The sequence below is a fragment of the Neoarius graeffei genome, chromosome 22 (assembly GCF_027579695.1).
Source record: "Neoarius graeffei isolate fNeoGra1 chromosome 22, fNeoGra1.pri, whole genome shotgun sequence".
NCBI classification, from domain to species: Eukaryota; Metazoa; Chordata; class Actinopteri; order Siluriformes; family Ariidae; genus Neoarius; species Neoarius graeffei.
The window spans coordinates 26,600,943-26,624,700 of record NC_083590.1 but is presented as its reverse complement, the minus strand read 5'-3'; the positions used below and the strand labels follow the sequence as shown (position 1 = coordinate 26,624,700).

Genomic DNA, 23,758 nt, shown 5'->3' with positions numbered 1-23,758 from the left:
GCAATTGCGTTTTGACTCTTTTCTATTGAGATTGGGCAACATTGTTTCTTTCTGAATGGTTTTGATAATCTCTGGCAACTTTTTGAGATAAGCCAATCAGAACGCGAGTATCGAGTCATGTGGCCTCCGGTGAGGTTCGGATCAGAAATTTCAAACAAATATGGCGGCCGCTCAGTGTCAGTGGAGTGAAGAGATGGAGAGGCTCCTCATCTGTTTTTACGCCGGTAAGTTGTTATTTTAATATTCTATATGGAGGAATTTACCTCACCAAAGCTCTAAAGAACAACAGACAGCTTGATTAAATGGTCACAGCAAAAATTAAGACATCAATTTTTTTTAGCTAACTGTAAACTGCCGTTGCTAACTGTTGTTGCCTATTGTTAGTTGCCCTGAAAAGTTGCCCTGTGTCTCACCTAGTTGCCCGTTGCCAGCAACATTGCTCGGCAACATTGCCCAAAAAGTTGCCCCGTGTATCATCACCATAAGGCTCTATCCCATCGCAAAGAGCAACTTTGACGGTATCTTGACCGTACATTGGCCTCTAAACTGCGAAAATAGTCAGAGACGGTTTCACGAGCTCCCTGCATAACGGTGGCCAAATTGGTTTGCCTGACCACCACTTCATTCACCAGAAGTAAACTCGTGAGAAAAAGTCGCGTGATTCACCTATTAAATGTTCACTATGTGTGTTAAATGGCTGAATTAATCTCTCCAGGAGCTATTGTAATTTAAGATAATTAATGCCTAGAAGAATCTCAGAAATTAAAGGACATTTAACACTTTTAATAACTGGAAGGTGTGTCTCTTGTGGTTGATATTCTGGTTTGAAGTTACATTGTGACCGAACACGTGGAGCATTTGTGTCCCGTCATCTTAAACGTGCACGGCGGTAACATTCTGCTCTACTTTCTCCAGTGATCTACATAAAGGCAGGAGAAAGATGCCGGCAGCACTAAACCTCAGCAGTGAGGTGGTGAAGATGAGAGCCGAGGTGAAGCGGGTGAGGGTGCTCATCATCCGCAAGCTCACCCGCCAGATGGCCACTCTGAAGAAGAAGAAAGGGACTGAAGCTGACCTGGAGAGGAACCAGAGGAGAGCAGCGAGGTTGCTCGAGGAGATCCACGAACTGAAGGCACTCGCACCAGACAGCGTCACCAAGGCTGCCCTGCAGAGTGACATCAGCTTTGAGAAGGTGTGCCAGAATAAAGACTCCAGCCTGTCGGAACGCGCCACAGCCCGCATCGCCACACACCCCAAGTTCAGCAAGAGAATCCAGAGCATCAAAAACGCCATCGAAGCCTTTAAAGCAGAGAGGATAAATGCTGAAAGAGCTGAAAAGAAGAAAGAAGGAAAATCTAGAGATGCTGAACAACAAGAGAGAGAATCAGATCGAGACAGTGATGATGATGATGAAGAAGATGGATCAGATGATGATGGTTCCTCTCAAAATGTCCAGAAATCAGATGAAGTGAAATTAAAGGAGCCAGCAAAGGAGAATAAGGATCACGTCACAATAAAAGAGGTTTGTTGGCTAATCTAACCATTTCTCAAACATTCCTAGATTACTATGGTGTAAAATTGGTAACATCATGAAACCTGCCTCAGATGCTCCACCCACTGGTCACAAATTGTCTTCATATCTTTTGTACTCTTAACTCGCCATACGTTTCAGAATCTTGAAAATTGCAGTCTGATTGAAGAAGAAGAAGTAATCTTTATTTGTCACATGTACACTCAAGCACAGTGAAATTCCTCCTCTGCATGTAACCCATCTGAAGCAGTGCACACACACATACCCAGAGCAGTGGGCAGCTATGCTACAGGGCCTGGGGCGCAGGTAGAGGTTAGGTGCCTTGCTCGAGGGCACTTCAGCCATGGCGGAGAGGGAGGGGAAAGTGCTGTTCATTCACTCAACTCCCCTCGTGTTTGTCCTGCCAGTGCCGGGAATCAAACCATCAACCCTTTGGGCCAGTGTCAGGGGTTTGTAACAGAAGTAATTACAGTGGTGCCACTAGAAATCTTGGGCCCTATGAAAGAATATAATATTGCCCCCAGGCTTATCTCTACGTCTGTTATTACATCCAAAAGCACTACAGGTCTCTGGCATTGTTCTTTTTAGATGTAACTTCAAGTTTATCTGTAGATGTTTACTGAATTGGGCTTAGTCGCTCGCGTGCACTTGTCGGTTGTTGTCCAGCACAAAGCTTGGCTGGATAAACAAATCTGCAGTTACGATGACGTCAAGTGAAAGGCCCCTGTAACTCCATACTCGTGACCGTGGAGTCAAGCCCATGCATTCTCAGGCTAAGGTAGCTAAGCGCTAGCTAGAATGATTTAGTTATCTGTGCAGAAAAATGATGTCATCTAACCTTGCTCTGTCTTGCAGTTGCACTCACTAGGCAGGCTTTCCTTTTCTTTTCTTTTCTACTGGCTTTTAGCTCCCAGGAGAGCGGAGCCCACTACGTTTGCCCATGCTGACTTGGTTTGGTTAAAAGTAGGTCAGATGCCCCACAGTGGTCACACGATATTGTTGCTCACTTGCTTCAGCAATCTCCGGAATCATAAAATACGGGACGCATTTTATCTCCGTAATGCATTTACACACAGGATACACGGTGTGTGCAATAGCGAAACATCTTGAGACTCCAACAGCTATAGACCTAGAACATTTTGCCCAGAATCCAACTTTGCGGTCAGCACCTTTTAATTTACAGCCAGATCCATAAGTATTTGGACACTGACACAGTTTTTCCACAGTTTTTTACCATCACGATGGATGAAATGAAGCCAACAAGATGCAGTTGAAGTGTAGATTTTCACTTTTAATTCAAGTGGTTTAACAAAAATATTGCATTAACCGTTTAGGAACTACAGCCATTTTTGACTATAGTCCCTCCATCTTCATAGGCTCAAAAGTAACTGGACAAACTAGCATGATTCCAAAATAGAAGCATCATACTTTGATGCAAATCTGTTGCAGTCAGTGACCCCCAGAAGTCTGGAACCCATGAACATTACCAAATTCTGAGTTTCCTCCCTTGAGAAGTTTTGCCTGGCCTTTCCTGCAGCTGCTTGTTTGTGGGACTTTGTCTTCAGTTTTGTCTTCAGCAAGTGAAAATCTGCTCAACTGGGTTGATTGACTTGGCTGTTTAAGAACATTCCATTTCTTTGCTTTAATAAGCTCTTGGGTTGCTTTCATGATATTTTTTTAGGTCATTATCTATCTGGACTATAACGTGTCGTAGGATCAGTTTTGCAGCATTTGACGGAATCTGAGCAGAAAGTACAGCTCTATACACTTTAGAATTCATCCTGCTACTTGTATCAGCTGTCACATTATCAATAAACACCAGTGACCCAGTTCCATTGGTAGCCAGACATGCCCACCATGTTTGACAGATGATGTGGTGTGCTTTGGATCATGAGCCCTTCCTTTCCTTCTCCATACTCTTCTTTTCCCATCATTCTGGCACAAGTTGATCTTGGCTTCACCTGTCCAAAGAATCTTGTTCCAGACCTGGGCAGGCTTTCAGGCAAAGTCTAATGTGGCCTTTCTGTTCTTGTGTGTTACCAGTGGTTTGCATCTTGGGGTAAATTTACTTTCATGAAGGCATCTTTTGATTGTAGACCTTGGCAATGATGGGCCTACCTCCTCTCAAGTGTTCTTGGTGAGGGTTTTTCTTCACCAAGGAAATAATTCTGCGATGGTCCTCTTTAGTAGTCTTTCAAGACCTTTTGGTGTTGCTAAACTCCCAAGTGTGTTATTTCTTAAAAAGAATGTATGAAATTGTTGATTTGGCCAGTCCTAATGTTTCTGTTATCTCTCTGAGAGGCTTTTTTTTTTTTTTCCCCCAGTCTAATGATGGCCTCCTTCACTTGCATCAACACTTCTTTGGACCTCATATTGAGAATTCCCATAAATAGCTGCCAAATGCAAACACTTAGAATCAACTCCAGGTCTTTTATCTCCTTATCTTGTCATGAAATAATGAACAAACAGGCCACACCTGGCTATGAAACTGCTCATCAGTCACTTGACAAATTATGTTTGAGCCTGTGGGAAAAAAATGGCAGTAATTCCGCAACGATTAATGCAGTGTTTTTTGTGAAATGCCTTGAATTAAAGCTGGAAGTCTACACTTTAATCACATCTTGATGGCTTCACTTCAAATCCATTGTGGTGGTGTCCAGAAGCAAAATTACAAAAATCATGTCGCTGTCCAAATATTTCTGAACCCAGCTGTATTCCTGTTTTAAGATGAATGTATTGGTTTATCAACACTATCTGGCCTTTCAGATTACATCAGCACTGTGGTGTAACACATCCATACTTATTAGATTGGTTCATGTCAGTGGACGAAATCTTGATCATAACTAGGAATTTGTTGGGTTTTTTTCCCCCTTCCCAGAGCTCCTCAGAAACAGGTAGAACTCCAACTGAGGTGGTGAGGATGAGGAAGGAAGTGAAGAAACTCCGGGTGCTAGTTATCCGGGATCTCACCCATCAGATCACCAGTCTCAAGAAGACAAAGGCTGAAGAGTCTGAGCTAAAAGGGAACATGGAGTGTGTGGCACGGCTGCAAAAAGAAGTGCAGATTTTGAGAACGCTTCTACCTGACCACATTACCACCAGAGCTCTCGAGGGGAACATTGACATGGAGAAGGTGTTCCAGGATCCAGAGTCTAGTGCAGTGGAGAAAGCAACAGCACGAATCGCTACACACCCATACTTTGTGAAGAAGCTTCAAGATGTCCGACAAGCCATTGAAGAAGAGAAGAAAAAGACCATAAAGGCTGGAGAAGAGAATAAGGATAGTAGTGAGATGATGAAGGCTGAAGATAGTGATGGTGAGGTTGAAGAAGAAGAGGAGGAGGAGGAGGAGGAGGAAGAAATGGCTAGTGATGATAACGAGGAGAAGGGGAAGACACTTCCAACCTTGAAGGTAATTCCAAGGTCTCCAGTTAGAAAGCCACCAGAGAACGCCAAGTTGGCTTCTGCAAAAGAGAAATCACAAGGAGTCAAGCTGGAAAAAGCTGTCAGAAGTCCTGCAAACCCAAAACCTACATCCAAACCAGCTGTCAAAGCAGTCCAGAGTCTGCGATCAAAGAGCAAAAAAACAGCACCACCAATGAAACAAGTCTCCAAAACTGATTCCAAGAAACCAGAAAACAGAAAGGACAAAGAAGAGTCGGATTTGTCCGATTCTGACGAAGAGAGAGAGTATTTCGACGACAGCACCGAAGAACGTTTCCACAAGCAGTCGTCTTATTCAGAGCAGAGCGATGACGACAACGACTTCTTCCTCGGCAAAGTGAGCAAACTGAAGAAGAAGAAAAGCGACACTACACCCGGAAAGGAAAAAACAAACCTGGACCCTAACCAGGCTCGAGAGAAAGAGGCTCGCGAGACACCTCCATTCAAAATGCAGTCAGTCTTCTGCTCCACTTTGTCCAAATCCAGCAGCTCCTTTCAGAAGGGTTCACAGCGTGGTCCAAAGCCAGCGTGTTTCCAGAACCGGAAACATTCACAAGGTGACGAGAAAGCATCATGGGTTAAAAGCCAAGGTTCTGGAAGGGAAAAAAGGCCTCCGGGATTTAAAAATCAGACGCCTGGGTCCAGAGAGGGTTCAAATCAGAAAAGTCCAAAAGGAGGTAAAAGTGGAAAACCTGCATTTGAGAGGAAAACCGTGCCATTTAATAAAGCAGGGAAACATTCCCAGCAGGCCCTGCATCCATCATGGGAAGCCAGCAGGAAGAGGAAGGAGCAACAGGCTCAGATCACAGCTTTCCAAGGGAAAAAGATCAAATTTGATGACTATGATGATTAACATTTCTTTGGAACGTCCTTTATTTGTTCAGACGTTTTACGATGTCAGAAGATATGTCTTTTAAGTTCATTTGTTCATGTTGACGTTACAATGGTTGAACACCTTTTCATAGCTGTATGTCTGTGTAAATCGTAAATAAAATGTAAATGTGTTTTTATCCTGTTTCTGGAAGTTTTATGAACAAAACTGCTTGAAAATTAATGATTTTTAATATTTCTCTCCAAGGATAATTTTATTTATGGAACCACTTGTGTGAGAAACCGAACACTTCAGGGCATGTTGCTAGAGGAAAATAATCAATGACAGGATAGTGTGATGCAACCTGATGCAAAGCTATCGAGTTAATGGGTTACTGTTCCGACCCTGAGGTCCATTATTTGAATGATATTGGCTAGCGTTGAGTGGTATATCAGATATATTCCATTCAGCTAGCATGATATTGAATGAGTCGAAGATGAGTTCAGTCTCATGCTAGCTGAATGGAATATATCTGATATACCACGAAAAAAAAGCCAGTATTATGATACATACACACACTCATCATAGCAGCATTCTCGAAGGCCAACGTGAGCTTACCCACGACTCAGTGCTGTTCGTGCAGCAGTGCAGTCACCTTCCAGCTGGTGTAGCGTTCATCAGTAGTATTAACAAATGCTAATAAAGCGGTCAAGCCAATGCTATTGAGAGCAAGTAGCATCTAATGACCGAGAAACAGATTCCTGTCTCCAGACTCTTCTTCCACACTGCACGCTCGCGGCAGTATTTTTTACTCAGACTTAAAGTTAGACCGACTTTCAGATTTTTCAGGCTTGGGCCATAAAAAGAATTTTCCCTGACACCCAATTATTTTTGTTTAGTGGACCGAAAGTGAATTCGAATCACAGACTTTGAATTTTATGAGTTTTATTTTTTAATAGGACAATTAATGAATTTATGGCCACATGGCCCCAAATTCTCCACTATTATTTCTTGCTTCACCATGATACAATTCAAGATACTACGTCATGCATCATGTGGTGGGCTTTCCCTGTTTGCGCAAGGCATTGTCGGGTACAAATTTGAAACAGGAGAGAAAAATGGAGGACGCAAATGAAACATGAAAGGCCGACTACAGTAACGGAAAGCGAGAAAAGACGTTATTTTGTGAAGGAAAGGAAATGCAGAACCAAAGTAATAAATGTTGGCGGTCAGCGAGCACCTCGGTGTGATCAGCTATTCGTTTAGTGACAGAATGATGCATCTGTCGGTGCACGGTCAAAGGTAAACCTGTAGATGGCAGTAATGCAACACTGGATGCCAGCTGCTGTAAAACCCAAAAGAAGAAGGTGGTAAACCTGCGCATGTGCACACGGACTTCCTCTGTCTCCTTGACTGCGTGAAGCGAGCGATTTCATGCACATTATTTGCTCGGGAATCCCGTCAAATTAAATAACTTCCCAGCCACAGAATGGCCTGTTTTTTATCCTCTGCCCAAACGAAGTTTGGTGGGGGATATAGAAACAGGTTCTGTCCATCTGGCTGTCCGTCCGGTCATGCTTCCAGGCCATATTTTTAAAACTACTGAAGATATCTTCATGAAACTTTGTATACATATCAAGCAACATGTGAACTGGTGTTTTGCTATTTTGGATTTTTGAAAAAAAAAGTATTTTTCAAATTTTTACATAAAAAAAAAAGAGATTTTGACTTGGTTTCTAAGAGCAATGTTCGTTTCCAGAGCATATATCCAAAACTATTCATGATACGGATTTGAAACTTGGTATACATGTTAACAAGGTGATGTAGATGTGCCTTTTCATACTAAGAAATTTGAGAAATTTAAATTTTTCATGTTTCCATGGAAACAATTTCAGGCTTAGTCTCTTAGGTTAGTCTTAGCGGTAGGTTTTGTTTCCAGAGCAGAACTTGAAAACTATGAGTGGTACGGTCTTGAAAGTTGGTATATGTGTTGATTAAGTAATGTATATGTGCCTTTTGATACAAAGAAATTAGAAAAATTTTAATTTTTAGCTCACCTGGACCAAAGGTCTGGTGGGTTTATGCCATGGGCTGCTGAGGTCAGTGTAAAGAGGTAGGGTTGGTTTCCCGCAGCAGAACTTGAAAAATGTGATAATATCTTGAAACTTGGTATATAGGGTGGGGGATATCAATGATTGATTGTCTTCTTTCTTTTTTTTTTTGAGATATTGCAGAAATAAACGCATCACAATGACCAAATTTCAGCGGGAACTAAATTTCACCATTTTTATGAAATCGAAAGGCCATATAGCTTTAATAATTAAAAGGTTCTGAGTTTGAATCCCAGTTAAGTATGAAAAAATATATTTTTAAATGCTAATTAGGCAGATAGGAATGGGCAGACAGACAAAAGTAAATACGAGATAGGTGTAGACAGAGAGGAAGTAGATGGAAGAAAAAGAGACAAAAGAAGTGATGAAATCCCTTTTAAGGATCTTAGATCATCCAAAAGGCGGCATGGTGGTGTAGTGGTTAGCGCTGTCGCCTCACAGCAAGAAGGTCCGGGTTCGAGCCCCGTGGCCGGCGAGGGCCTTTCTGTGTGGAGTTTGCATGTTCTCCCCATGTCCGCGTGGGTTTCCTCCGGGTGCTCCGGTTTCCCCCACAGTCCAAAGACATGCAGGTTAGGTTAACTGGTGACTCTAAATTGAGCGCGAGTGTGAATGGTTGTCTGTGTCTATGTGTCAGCCCTGTGATGACCTGGCGACTTGTCCAGGGTGTACCCCGCCTTTCGCCAGTAGTCAGCTGGGATAGGCTCCAGCTTGCCTGCAACCCTGTAGAACAGGATAAAGCGACTAGAGATAATGAGATGAGATGAGATCATCCGAAATTGTACCCAGGTTGGAAATTATGAACCAGGCTAAAAAAAAAATTAACTCGGGTCAAAAAAAAATCACCTAGGTTGAAATTCTTTGACCTGTAACATAAACGTTATTTCAATTACAATCAGAACAACTGTCAAAGCTGCTCTTATAGGAAATTAATCAACACTTGGTCGATCAGATTTGAGAATTTAACAGATGAATCACGCAGTTTGGAAAGCCTTTTTAGGGAATTTAATATCAAAGAGGATTATTTTCTCCAAGTTTTCAGTCTATAGGTGCACTATGATGGATTATTCTCCACACAGCAGTCACACATACAGTATGTTAAGGAGAGTTGTGCTGTTATGGAAAGGAAATGTGAGCTCTAAGTGGACTCTGTGTTCAGATACCACACCACCTCTTCTGTGTCATACACTCGGACCTGCACAACACAACACACAGACCGTCTATTGTGGGTCTACCATCCAAATAATATTTGCTCAGTGCTGGATGGGGTAATTCTATACCTACTGTACTTCATATAGCAGTCGATGAGGGTTGACACAAGGTATATGATCCTAATACACTGGCAACTGGGTGTATACGCAAACACGCTGAGCATGAATACAATGTCGACGCATGTCCATATCATATCAGGTGAGCAACAGAACTGGATAGGTTGCTGTTCCATAAGACATCAGCTCATGCACAAGAAGTTGAACCAAAGTTCTCAAGCTTTTTTTTTTTTCCACTTGATGCTGTGGTCCCTCAACATGAAGATGAGGCAATGAGAGTAAAGCAGGACATGATGCGAAAACAATCAAAACGTCGGAACAAAATGAACTACTTTGGACAACGTGACGAAACCGAGAGTAGGTTGGTAAGTTCTGCAACATATCAGTGTGGCGCATAAGAAAGAAACAGCAACAGCTGATTGGAGAACATGTTCAGAAATAAGTCAGAAAGGAAGTGTATAGAGGATATGACATGGCTGAAGATGTAAACTTTATCTTCAAGTGTTGAACATATTCGTGAGTGAACGAGTGATATATTTTGCAACATGAAAAGATAAACTTCCTCCCACTGTGTAATGTTCTTTCTATTATATGGACACATCCACACACACACAAAAAAAATGCAAGTTAATCAAAAGAATTTTGATTGTGAAGTGGTTCACTATTTTGACAATGCGCATCTACTAGTGCATCTCAAAAAATTAGAATACCATGAAAAAGTTCCTTTTTTTCATAATTTAATTCAAAAAGGTAAACTTTCATATATTCTATATTCATTACATGTAAAGTGAAATATTTAAAGCCTTTTTTTGTTTTAATTTTGATGATTATGGCTTATAGCTCATGAAAATCAAAAATCCAGTATCTCAAATTATTAGAATATTCCCTAAGATCAATCAAAAAAAGGATTTACAATACAGAAATGTCCAACTTCTGAAAAGTATATACATTTATACACTCAATACTTGGTTGGGGCTCCTTTACCATGAATTACTGTATCAATGTGGTGTGGCATGGAGGTGATCAGTCTGTGGCACTGCTGAGGTGTTATTGAAGCCCAGGTTGCTTTGATAGTGGCCTTCAGCGTATCTGTATTTTTGGGTCAGGTGTTTCTCATCTTCCTCTTGACAATACCCCATAGATTCTCTATGGGGTTCAGGTCAGGCAAGTTGGCTGGCCAATCAAACACAGTAATATCATGGTCAGCAAACCATTTGGTAGGAGTTTTGGCACTGTGGGTAGGTGTTAAGTCCTGCTGGAAAAGGAAATCAGCATCTCCAAAAAGCTCGTCAGCAGATGGAAGCATGAAGTGCTCTAAAATCTCCTGATAGATGGCTGTGTTGACTTTGGACTTGATAAAATACAGTGGGCCAACACCAGCAGATGACATGGCACCCCAAATCATCACAGACTGTGGAAACTTCACACTGGGCTTCAAACACCTTGGATTCTGTGCCTCTCCACTCTTCCTCCAGACTCTAGAACTGTGATTTCCAAATTAAATGCAAAATGTACTTTCATCTGAAAAGAGGACTTTGGACCACTGAGCAACAGTCCATTTCTTTCTCTCCTTAGCCCAGATAAGACACTTCTGACACTGTCTCTGGCTCAGGAGTAGCTTGATATTAGGAATGCGAAAGTTGTATCCCCTTTCTTGAAGATGTCTGTTCGTGATGGGTCTTGATACACTGACACCAGCCTCAGTCCACTCCTTGTGAAGCTCTCCCAAGTTCTCGAATCAACTTTTCTTGACAATCCTCTCAAGACTGCGGCCATCCCTGTTGCTTGTGCACCTTTTCCAGCCACCCTTTTCAGCAATGACCTTTTGTGGCTTACCCTCCTTGTGGAGGGCATCAGTGATCATCTTCTGGACAACAGTCAAGTCAGCAGTCTTCCCCATGATTGTGGTTGTGTGTACTGAACTAGACTGAGAGATACACTGTGTTCATACTGTTTTACTCAAACTCGAAATGAAATATTCTAATATTTTGAGATGGGGTTTTTTTTATGTTTTTGTACTGTATGCCATACTGATTAAAATTAAAATAGAAAAATGCTTGAAACATTTTAGTTTGTGTGTAATGAGTCTATAATATATAACATTTTCACTTTCTTAAATAACTGATGGAAAATATAGAACTTTTTCACAATATTCTAATTTCTTGAGATGCACTAATAGTCAGCGGGAAAACACTGGGGGTGATGTCATCAGAGTGAAATATTGTGAATTATTATACATACAGGACACTTTTTCGATGGAATAAAAGCATGTGTTCTATTCCCTTCTAGCGGGTTTCATTCGATTAGTTTGATAGCATACAATATTGTTAGCATATCGCTTATCCTACATGTATTACATCACTCTACCCAATGGAGAATAAGCATGTAATACTGTTAAGATATTGCACGTTGTCAAGCTGGGGCTGCACAGTGGTGTAGTGGTTAGCACTGTCGCCTCACAGCAAGAAGGTTCTGGGTTTGAGCCTTGTGGCCGACGAGGGCCTTTCTGTGTGGAGTTTGCATGGGTTTCCTCCGGGTGCTCCAGTTTCCCCCACAGTCCAAAGACATGCAGGTTAGGTTAACTGGTGACTCTAAATTGACCGTAGGTGTGAATGCGAGTGTGAATGGTTGTCTGTGTCTATGTGTCAGCCCTGTGATGACCTGGTGACTTGTCCAGGGTGTACCCCGCCTTTCACCCGTAGTCAGCTGGGATAGACTCCAGCTTGCCTGTGACTCTGCACAGGATAAGTGGCCACAGATAATGGATGGATGTTGTCAAGACAACATGACGTCACATGTCGGAGCTGATGCAAATATCCAGCGGGAAAGTTTTCTGCTGTGCATGTGCAGAAGCATTTCTTTGTTTGCTGGGAAAGAGAAAGACGTGTTGAACACCTGAAAGGCTACCAAAACTTCATTAGATATTCTTCAGGTATATTTACAAGCGGTGGCACGGTGGTGTAGTGGTTAGTACTGTCACCTCACAGCAAGGAGGTTCTTGGTTCGAGGCCAGCGAGGGCCTTTCTGTGTGGAGTTTGCATGTTCTCCCCGTGTCCGTGTGGGTTTCCTCCGGGTGCTCCAGTTTCCCCCACAGTCCAAAGACATGCAAGTTGGGCTAATTGGTGACTCTAAATTGACCGTAGGTGTGAATGTGAGTGTGAATGGTTGTCTGTGTCTATGTGTCAGCCCTGTGATGACCTGGCGACTTGTCCAGGGTGTACCCCGCCTTTCACCCATAGTCAGCTGGGATAGGCTCCAGCTTGCCTGCGACCCTGCACAGGATAAGTGGCTACAGATGATGGATGGATGGATGGATGGATGGATGGATGGATGGGCAAACTGTTAGTATTAGAGCTGGGACTCCAGCTCAGCTAAAACTTAGCCAAACACCAAAAAAGCAACAGGGCAAAGGATTTTGCAAGAGATTAGCGGCAGGCTGCCAGGTCGCTCCATTGCGTGTAGCTTTCGATGTTGATTTTAAAAGTAGCTAAGTAAATTGCAGACTTAAGTCTGAGTGAAAAATACTTTGACGAGCATGCGTGGACTCGTCTTCAACTCATTCAGTATCATGCTAGCTGAATGGAATATATCTGATATACCACTCAGTGCCAGACAATATAATTTAAATATGTCACTCAGATCCACGATGTATTTCGCCTGAAAAATGTGAGGTTTTCAACACGAGAAGATACACTTCATATCTTCAAGCCAACGTGTGATTTTCTTTTTATTATATCGACACACAGCCCTGCAATGACCTGGTGACTTGTCCAGGGTGTACCCCGCCTCTCGCCCATAGTCAGCTGGGATAGGCTCCAGCTTGCCCGCGACCCTGTAGGACAGGATAAGCGGCTACAGGTAATTGATGGATGGATGAATGGATGGATGGATGGATATTGACACATTCACAAACAAAAAGGACCCAAATTTTCAAAACATTTTGATTTCTTCACGAGTGACATATAGAGATTTGTGTCATGGTTCTGGTTCTCCATGTCCCGGATGGAGCTCGTGTGAAAAATATGAGTGGCGTATTTCCCAGTAAAACACTTGTGTCCATATAATATAAGACAGTATGTGGAAGAAGAGCCCTCTTTTTGACCATAAAGAGAAAAATATGTGGTCAAGCCACAAGTTCTATTACAAAATGCAAATCACAAGAAAGAATAACAAATAAAAAATATAGTTACAGCTTGATACTATTGTCCATTTTAATTACCTCCACCAACTTTGTTCGAGGTTATGCTTTCACCTCTGTTTGTTTGTCTGTTCCCAACATGACTCAAAAAGTAGTGAACGGATTTTGATGAAATTTTGATGAAAGGTGGGTCATGTACCAAGGAACAACTGATTAGATTTTCCAGCCTTGAAAATACTGACCTCAGCCCAGAGGCCTCTATCAGTATTTTCAAGACCTTGGTCATGGTATTTCACAATACGGACCTCCCAGCTGGTAAATAATATATATTTATTTTTTTCGTGGTGCGGTTTCCATCAAATCCTGCGCTCTGATTGGCTGGTGAGCAGGTCCGTATCCTACGATATGGACCCCAGTTACAGACCCCGGATATGGACCTCTGGCGACTCGCTCGTTCACAACAACAAACATAGTAGCATTTTTTGTCAACAGTTATCTTTTTTTATAAGATTTATCTCATCTCATCTCATTATCTCTAGCTGCGTTATCCTTCTACAGGGTCGCAGGCAAGCTGGAGCCTATCCCAGCTGACTACGGGCGAAAGGCGGGGTACACCCTGGACAAGTCACCAGGCCATCACAGGGCTGACACATAGACACAGACAACCATTCACACTCACATTCACACCTACGGTCAATTTAGAGTCACCAGTTAACCTAACCTGCATGTCTTTGGACTGTGGGGGAAACCGGAGCACCCGGAGGAAACCCACGCGGACACGGGGAGAACATGCAAACTCCACACAGAAAGGCCCTCGCCGGCCCCGGGGCTCAAACCCAGGACCTTCTTGCTGTGAGGCGACAGCGCTAATCACTACACCACCGTGCCGCCCTATAAGATTTATTTCTAAGATTATCAAAAATCTTATACATTTTTGCCAGCATTTCTCAGGAGAATAGCATTAATTTTACATCATGGATAGAGATAATGACAGTCTTCACAGCGAAAGCGAGTTTTACTACCCTGAGGAAGAAGAAATAAAAGAAAATATTTCAGGAGAAAGCTAAAAACCTGTAACTTGCTAACGCCGAGCAAAAACATGGCTGAATCCTGAATGACTCAATTTTGCATACAACCCCGATTCCAAAAAAGTTGGGACAAAGTACAAATTGTAAATACAACCCCGATTCCAAAAAAGTTGGGACAAAGTACAAATTGTAAATAAAAACAGAATGCAATAATTTACAAATCTCAAAAACTGATATTGTATTCACAATAGAACATAGACAACATATCAAATGTCGAAAGTGAGACATTTTGAAATTTCATGCCAAATATTGGCTCATTTGAAATTTCATGACAGCAACACATCTCAAAAAAGTTGGGACAGGGGCAATAAGAGGCTGGAAAAGTTAAAGGTACAAAAAAGGAACAGCTGGAGGACCAAATTGCAACTCATTAGGTCAATTGGCAATAGGTCATTAACATGACTGGGTATAAAAAGAGCATCTTGGAGTGGCAACGGCTCTCAGAAGTAAAGATGGGAAGAGGATCACCAATCCCCCTAATTCTGCACCGACAAATAGTGGAGCAATATCAGAAAGGAGTTCGACAGTGTAAAATTACAAAGAGTTTGAACATATCATCATCTACAGTGCATAATATCATCAAAAGATTCAGAGAATCTGGAAGAATCTCTGTGCGTAAGGGTCAAGGCCGGAAAACCATACTGGGTGCCCGTGATCTTCGGGCCCTTAGACGGCACTGCATCACATACAGGCATGCTTCTGTATTGGAAATCACAAAATGGGCTCAGGAATATTTCCAGAGAACATTATCTGTGAACTCAATTCAACGTGCCATCCGCCGTTGCCAGCTAAAACTCTATAGTTCAAAGAAGAAGCCATATCTAAACACGATCCAGAAGCGCAGACGTCTTCTCTGGGCCAAGGCTCATTTAAAATGGACTGTGGCAAAGTGGAAAACTGTTCTGTGGTCAGACGAATCAAAATTTGAAGTTCTTTATGGAAATCAGGGACGCCGTGTCATTCGGACTAAAGAGGAGAAGGACGACCCAAGTTGTTATCAGCGCTCAGTTCAGAAGCCTGCATCTCTGATGGTATGGGGTTGCATTAGTGCGTGTGGCATGGGCAGCTTACACATCTGGAAAGACACCATCAATGCTGAAAGGTATATCCAGGTTCTAGAGCAACATATGCTCCCATCCAGACGACGTCTCTTTCAGGGAAGACCTTGCATTTTCCAACATGACAATGCCAAACCACATACTGCATCTATTACAGCATCATGGCTGCGTAGAAGAAGGGTCCGGGTACTGAACTGGCCAGCCTGCAGTCCAGATCTTTCACCCATAGAAAACATTTGGCGCATCATAAAACGGAAGATACGACAAAAAAGACCTAAGACAGTTGAGCAACTAGAATCCTACATTAGACAAGAATGGGTTAACATTCCTATCCCTAAACTTGAGCAACTTGTCTCCTCAGTCCCCAGACATTTACAGACTGTTGTAAAGAGAAAAGGGGATGTCTCACAGTGGTAAACATGGCCTTGTCCCAACTTTTTTGAGATGTGTTGTTGTCATGAAATTTAAAATCACCTAATTTTTCTCTTTAAATGATACATTTTCTCAGTTTAAACATTTGATATGTCATCTATGTTCTATTCTGAATAAAATATGGAATTTTGAAACTTCCACATTATTGCATTCCGTTTTTATTTACAATTTGTACTTTGTCCCAACTTTTTTGGAATCTGGGTTGTAAATAGGGGACTACATAGGCAGCAAAATGTAGTTTTTTTCCTGCCATGGAAGTGCACTTGTATACCGAGGAGGAAGCCATTTGCATTACAGCCGTGAATGAGGATTCAAAAGGTGTCTCGCCTCGGCTCGGTTTTCCCTTTCGGGCGTTCTCGTTTTCTGTTAGAAATTGGTAAAGAAAAAAATAAATATATTATTTACCAGCTTATAGTTGGTCCGTATGGTGAAATACCGTGACCTCGGCCTTGAATACTGACCTCAACCCAGAGGGCCTCGCTCAGTACTTTCAAGACCTCGGTCACAGTATTTCACGATATGGACCTCCCAGCTGGTAAATAACATATATGTATTTTTGTGATAAATACATATTATACTGAGCGCATTTCCTACATAATCCTCATTAAGGTTTCAGACAGCACTAAAAAATGGCGTCCCCACTATATAGTGAGTAGGGAGCAATTTTGGACACAGGGAAAACTTCCGGCTTGATTACATCAGAATTCGAAAGAGGGCGCGCACGTCTTTTGACAATGTTGGCAGACATTGGTCACTTTGATTTCCGCTGTATGTTTTACTTCCCTCCTAAAATGTCTCGCACACGTCCCAACGAATCTCGTTTACGACTCTGATCTCTCTAAACTCCAGCGGCTACAAAATACTGCTGCCTGGCTTGTTTCAAAATCAAAGAAATCTGATCACATCACACCTCTCTTGCAAAAACTCCACTGGCTTCCGGTTAAACTTCAAATTAACTACAAAGTTTTGCTATTGACTTACAAGGCACTAAACAGCATGTCTCCTGATTATATTTCTAACCTACTCCATTCCTATAAGCCTGCTCGCACTCTCAGATCCTCTAGCCAGAACCTATTAGCCATACCTAAAGTAAACACTGTAAGCTATGGTGACAGAGCTTTTTCCGTCTGTGCTCCAAAACTGTGGAACTCTCTGCCTTTCCATGACAGAAATGCTGAGAATATTAATGTGTTTAAGAAAGAAAGAACAACTTTATTCATCACGCACTTGTGAAATTCCTCTCTGCATTTAACCCATCTGAAGCAGTGAACACACACACATACCCAGAGCAGTGGGTAGCCATGCTAACAGCGCCCGGGGAGCAGTTGGGAGTTCGGTCCCTCATTCAAAGGCACTTCAGCCCAAGGCCATCCCATATTAACCTAACCACGTCTTTGGACTGTGGGGGAAACCAGAGCACCCGGAGGAAACCCACGCAGACACGGGGAGAACATGCAAACTCTGCACAGAAAGACCCTCGCCAGCCGCTGGGTTCGAACCCAGAACCTTCTTGCTGTGAAACCACCGTGCTAACCACTACACCACTGAACTTAAGACTTATTATTTTAATCAGTTTTTGCATTAAATTGTGTGTATTTGTTTTGTTTGTTAAATTTTTAATTCTATTAACTTGTAAGAGCATTGAGCTTAGATAATGCTCCTAAACCGTATATATTATTATTATCCATCCATCCGTTGTAGCCACTTATCCTGTTCTACAGGGTCGCAGGCAAGCTGGAGCCTATCCCAGCTGACTACGGGCGAAAGGCGGGGTACACCCTGGACAAGTCGCCAGGTCATCACAGGGCTGACGCATAGACACAGACAACCATTCACACTCGCATTCACACCTACGGTCAATTTAGAGCCACCAGTTAACCTCACCTGCATGTCTTTGGACTGTGGGGGAAACCGGAGCACCCGGAGGAAATCCATACAGACACGGGGAGAACATGCAAACTCTGCACAGAAAGGCCCTTGCCGGCCACTGGGCTCAAACCCAGGACCTTCTTGCTGTGAGGAGACCGTGCTAACCACTACACCACCGTGCCGCCCATATATTATTCTTAGTATTGCCATTGCTTTGATATATTACAGAGCATATTTCAAACACTCATAACTTGCTCTAGCAGTGACAAAATAGCTATCAAAAATGCATTCCTATATTTAATAAAATGAGATAAATAGAATTTTGATGATAAAAAATTTGCCTTCAGTTCCCCTTTATAGGGTAGTCACACTAGAGGCGGAATGAGCCGGAATGCCGTCAGGATGAAAATTCTTTGTATATTCCGGGATATTCAAAGTACATTCTAAAAATTCTGACTGTATTCTGAGTGCATTCCAAACATTCAGGCCCATTCTTGTGGCCGGCCCGAATGTTTTGCTCATGCTCAAAACATTCAAGGTGCATTCGAAGAGGAGAAATATCAAACGGCATTCTAAGTGTATTCTGACTGCATTCTAAATATTCTTACGGCATTCCAACAGCATTCAAGACATTCTAATTGTGCTTGAGGGAAAAATCAAAAAGGCAAGCCACTTCAGATCCTGCCAGAATGTCCCAAATGTGCCTCGAATGAGCTGGAATGCCGTCGGAATGAAAATTCTTCATATATTCCGGGATATTCGAAATACATTCTAAGGCCCTGTCCACACGGCAACGGATTCAGGTGAATTTGATAAAATTGTTTATCGTTTCGGCCTGGCATCCACACGGCACCGGCGTTTCGGGTGCCCCAAAACGAAATCTTTTGAGAACGGGTTCCAGAGTGAAAAAATCTGGCAACGGTGCCGTTGCGAAGTCGTCTGGATGAGTAGAACGGATTTGTTTACGATGACGTCACAACCACATGACTGTCAGTGCTTCACGCCGGGTAGAAGTGTAACGAACTCGATGCGAGTTGTCAACAAATCCTATAACTTGGTTCATGAAACGCGCTTACAAAATATTTTCACTGTGAATATTTATTGTGTAATGGTGCAAAGTGAGAGAGAGTGAGAGAGAGAGAGAGAGAGAGAGAGAGAATAGCCCTTAGGGCAGAGTCTTTAGCCCAAACACTGCGGAAGCAGTACCAAACCGCGCACCGCCCGTGCGCTTTCCAAAAACAAAAACAATCCCGCCAGCAAACATAGGAAAAAAAAGGAGCGATCTCACCTCTTCAGATGTTGGTTTAAGTCCGACAATACATTCCTCAAAAAGGGCGTAGAAGAACAAAGTAATCCATCAACGTGTAGCATTCAATTTATTCTGGACCATTAAAGAATTCTGGAGGATATCAGAATGTTGGCGTACCGGCTTCCATCTACCCCTGTTCATTCCTCTTTCCGCGTCTTTCGTTTTACGCTACTGATTAATAATCAAAACTTTATGTGGCCAATGCTACAGAAGAAGGGGTTTATGCGCATGCATCTACTTCTTCTATTGTTCTGGTGTCTCCAATGGGACTGTCTTACAGCGCACGTAGTGGTGTGGCATGTGTATTGCATCGTTTTCAGCAAGTGTTGCGTTGCCATATGAACCTGATATTTTACTGATCCGTTGCCCATGTGGACACGATATTTAAAAAAAAAATTTCGTTGCCGTTGTCGTGTGGATGTAGCCTTAGATGTGCCCCCCCCCCCCAGCACACCACGGTGTAAAACAGGACACTAGTGACAATTTTTATCACACAAACAAACAAAGCATCCAAGAGCAAATGCTGAAATACTGAATAGTTTTTAAATTCAACCCGAGTTTCGACTCAAGTGTAAATACAGTTTTTCAAATCTTTTCAGGGGAAAGTCGCTCACGCTTACTCAAACAGTCCCGAGAAGCCGCCAGATAATGTCATAGACTAATTTGCATATTCAATGAATCCTCATAGTCATTTGGATGTTATCAGTCTGGCTGTTAAAGGCCCCGTCACACTTCTTCGGAATTAGCAGGAATCAAGCAGAACCAGACGGAATGAAAAATTTTTCAAAATTCGTGCCACATTCAGGCGGGAATTTCAAACAGATCAACATTCTTATAGCTTTGTAAGAATGCCGTTCGAATACTTAGAATGCGCTTCGAGCCCACCTTGAATGATTCTTGCACATTCTGGGTGTATTAGCTTTTGAATGCAGTTCAAATGTAGTTAGAACACAGTAGGAATACCTAGAATGCAGTAAGAATATTAAGAATGCACTTCCAATGCCGTACAAGTGTGGTTCGATTGCTGCCCGAATGCCACCCGAAGTCTGGTCGGAAGGTGCCTCAAATGCTGTACGAATTCACCTCAAATGCAGTCGGAATGCTCTCGGAATAGCCGCTGAATATGTTTCAAACACCTAAGAATTCAAAGAGAATGCAGCTTGAATACTTAGGCTACATCTACATGACAACGGCAACGAGATTTTTTTTTTAAATATCGCGTCCACATGGGCAACGGATCAGTAAAATTTCAGGTACATATGGCAACGCAACACTTGCTGAAAACGATGCAATACACATGCCACACCTCTACGTGCGCTGTAAGACGGTCCCATTGGAAACACCAGAACAATAGAAGTAGACGCATGCGCATACAGTGGTGCTTGAAAGTTTGTGAACCCTTTAGAATTTTCTATATTTCTGCATAAATATGACCTAAAACATCATCAGATTTTCACACAAGTCCTAAAAGTAAATAAAGAGAACCCAGTTAAACAAATGAGACAAAAATATTATACTTGGTCATTTATTTATTCAGGAAAATGATCCAATATTAAATATCTGTGAGTGGCAAAAGTATGTGAACCTCTAGGATTAGCAGTTAATTTGAAGGTGAAATTAGAGTCAGGTGTTTTCAATCAATGGGATGACAATCAGGTGTGAGTGGGCACCCTGTTTTATTTAAAGAACAGGGCTCTATCAAAGCCTGATCTTCACAACACGTTTGTGGAAATGTAGCATGGCAAAGGAACAAAGGAGATTTCTGAGGACCTCAGAAAAAGCGTTGTTTATGCTCATCAGGCTGGAAAAGGTTACAAAACCATCTCTAAAGAGTTTGGACTCCACCAATCCACAATCAGACAGATTGTGTACAAATGGAGGAAATTCAAGACCATTGTTACCCTCCCCAGGAGTGGTCGACCAACAAAGATCACTCCAAGAGCAAGGCATGTAATAGTCGGCGAGGTCACAAAGGACCCCAGGGTAACTTCTAAGCAACTGAAGGCCTCTCTCACATTGGCTAATGTTAATGTTCATGAGTCCACCATCAGGAGAACACTGAACAACAATGGTGTGCATGGCAGGGTTGCAAGGAGAAAGCCACTGCTCTCCAAAAAAAACATTGCTGCTCATCTGCAGTTTGCTAAAGATCACATGGACAAACCAGAAGGCTATTGGAAAAATGTTTTGTGGATGGATGAGACCAAAATAGAACTTTTTGGTTTAAATGAGAAGCGTTAAGTTTGGAGAAAGGAAAACACTGCATTCCAGCATAAGAACGTTATCCCATCTGTGAAACATGGTGGTGGTAGTATCATGATTTGGGCCTGTTTTGCTGCATCTGGGCCAGGACAGCTTGCCATCATTGATGGAACAATGAATTCTGAATTATACCAGCAAATTCTAAAGGGAAATGTCAGGACATCTGCCCATGAACTGAATCTCAAGAGAAGGTTGGTCATGCAGCAAGACAACGACCCTAAGCACACAAGTCGTTCTACCAAAGAATGGTTAAAGAGGAATAAAGTTAATGTTTTGGAATGGCCAAGTCAAAGTCCTGACCTTAATCCAATGGAAATGTTGTGGAAGGACCTGAAGCGAGCAGTTCATGTGAGGAAACCCACCAACATCCCAGAGTTCAAGTTGTTCTGTATGGAGGAATGGGCTAAAATTCCTCCAAGCTGGTGTGCAGGACTGATCAACAGTTACCGGAAATGTTTAGGTGCAGTTATTGCTGCACAAGGGGGTCACACCAGATACTGAAAGCAAAGGTTCACATACTTTTGCCACTCACAGATATGTAATATTGGATCATTTTCCTCAATAAATAAAAGACCAAGTATAATATTTTTGTCTCATTTGTTTAACTGGGTTCTCTTTATCTACTTTTAGGACTTGTGTGAAAATCTGATGATGTTTTAGGTCATATTTATGCAGAAATATAGAAAATTCTAAAGGGTTCACAAACTTTCAAGCACCACTGTAAAACCCTTCTTCTGTAGCATTAGCCACATCAAGTTTTGATTATTAATCAGTAGCATAAAATGAAAGACGCAGAAAGAAGAATGAATGGGGGTAGATGGAAGCCGGTACGCCAACATTCTGATATCCTCCAGAATTCTTTAATGGTCCGGAATAAATTGAATGTTACATGTTGATGGATTACTTTGTTCTTCTACGCCCTTTTTGAGGAATGTATTGTCGGACTTAATCCAACATCTGAAGAGGTAAAATCGCTCCTTTTTTTTCCCTATGTTTGCTTGCGGGACTGTTTTTGTTTTTGGAAAGCGCACGGGCGGTGCACGGTTTGGTACTGCTTCCGCAGTGTTTGGACTAAAGACTCTGCCCTAAGGGCTGTTCTCTCACTTTCTCACTCTCTCACTTTGCACCATTACACAATAAATATTCACAGTGAAAATATTTTGTAAGCGCGTTTCATGAACCAAGTTATAGGATTTGTTGACAACTCGCATCGAGTTCGTTACACTTCTACCCGGCACGAAGCACTGACAGTCATGTGGTTGTGACGTCATCGTAAACAAATCCGTTCTACTCGTCCAGACGACTTCGCAACGGCGCCGTTGCCAGATTTTTTCACTCTGGAACCCGTTCTCAAAAGATTTCGTTTTGGGGCACCCGAAACGCCGGTGCCGTGTGGACGCCAGGCCGAAACGATAAACAATTTTATCAGATTCACCTGAATCCGTTGCCGTGTGGACAGGGCCTAAGAAGGACACATCCAGGCTGGACAAACTGATCAGGCGGGCCGGCTCTGTGGTCGGCATGAAGCTGGACTCTCTGGTGATGGTGGCAGAGAAGAGATCTATGGACAAACTACTGAACATCATGGACGATGCCTGCCAGTCTCCCTCTGCACACCGTCATCAGCAACCAGAGGAGCCTGTTCAGTGACAGAATGCTCCTTCCCAAGTGCAGGACGAACAGACTTAAAAACTCCTTTGTCCCTCACGCCATCAGACTGTACAACTCGTCTCTGGGGGGGAGGAGGGGGAACAGGAGGACAGAGGACGGGAAGGAGCAGTAGCCTAGCCTAACAAAAAGCAGTAGAATCAGAATCAGAATCAGAATTACTTTATTAATCCCCTGAGGGAAATTCAAATTTGCTACCAAGCTCCTGAATCAAAGAAGTAGTAAACAGGTCTAAAAATAAAAGATAAAATCGTCTGAAAAAAGAATAAATAAAAATAAAAGAATTCCTATATTGCACCTGAGTTCAGGATACAGTATACACGGTAAGACAGTGTACCACAGTTATACAGTGACATTGTACAGCTTGACTGCAGCAGGTAGGAATGATTTCCTGTGTCTCTCAGTTGTGCAGCATGGAAGAATCAGCCGTTTACTGAATGTGCTCCTGTGGCTGCTCAGCTCCTCATGTAGAGGGTGGGAAGGACAGTCTAAGATTGTTTTCATTTTGCACAGTGTCCTCTTCTCCAACACCACTGTCAGAGAGTCCAGTTCCATGCCTACAACATGGCTGGCCTTCCTGATGACCTTATTGAGTCTGTTAGTGTCCTTCACCTTCAAGCCGCTGCCCCAGCAGACGACAGCGTACAGGATGGTGTTGGCCACCACGGACTCATAGAACATCCGCAGCATGTTCAAAAATTCCATATTTTATTCAGAATAGAACATAGATGACATCAAATGTTTAAACTGAGAAAATGTATCATTTAAAGAG

At 42.5% G+C, this 23,758-nt stretch overlaps 1 protein-coding gene across 1 annotated transcript in view; it reads left to right on the top strand.

Annotated features, from left to right (window-relative positions):
• The window catches only part of srfbp1 (serum response factor binding protein 1), a 28,725-nt gene extending 22,740 nt beyond the window's left edge, over nucleotides 1-5,985 (top strand). The window contains exons 2-3 of the mRNA XM_060904691.1: nucleotides 916-1,522; nucleotides 4,410-5,985. Coding sequence (XP_060760674.1) covers nucleotides 941-1,522; nucleotides 4,410-5,828 — 2,001 coding nt within the window. The 5' untranslated portion in view covers nucleotides 916-940 and the 3' untranslated portion in view covers nucleotides 5,829-5,985. The remainder of the gene's footprint in view (nucleotides 1-915; nucleotides 1,523-4,409) is intronic.
• The last annotated feature ends 17,773 nt before the right edge of the window (nucleotides 5,986-23,758 follow it).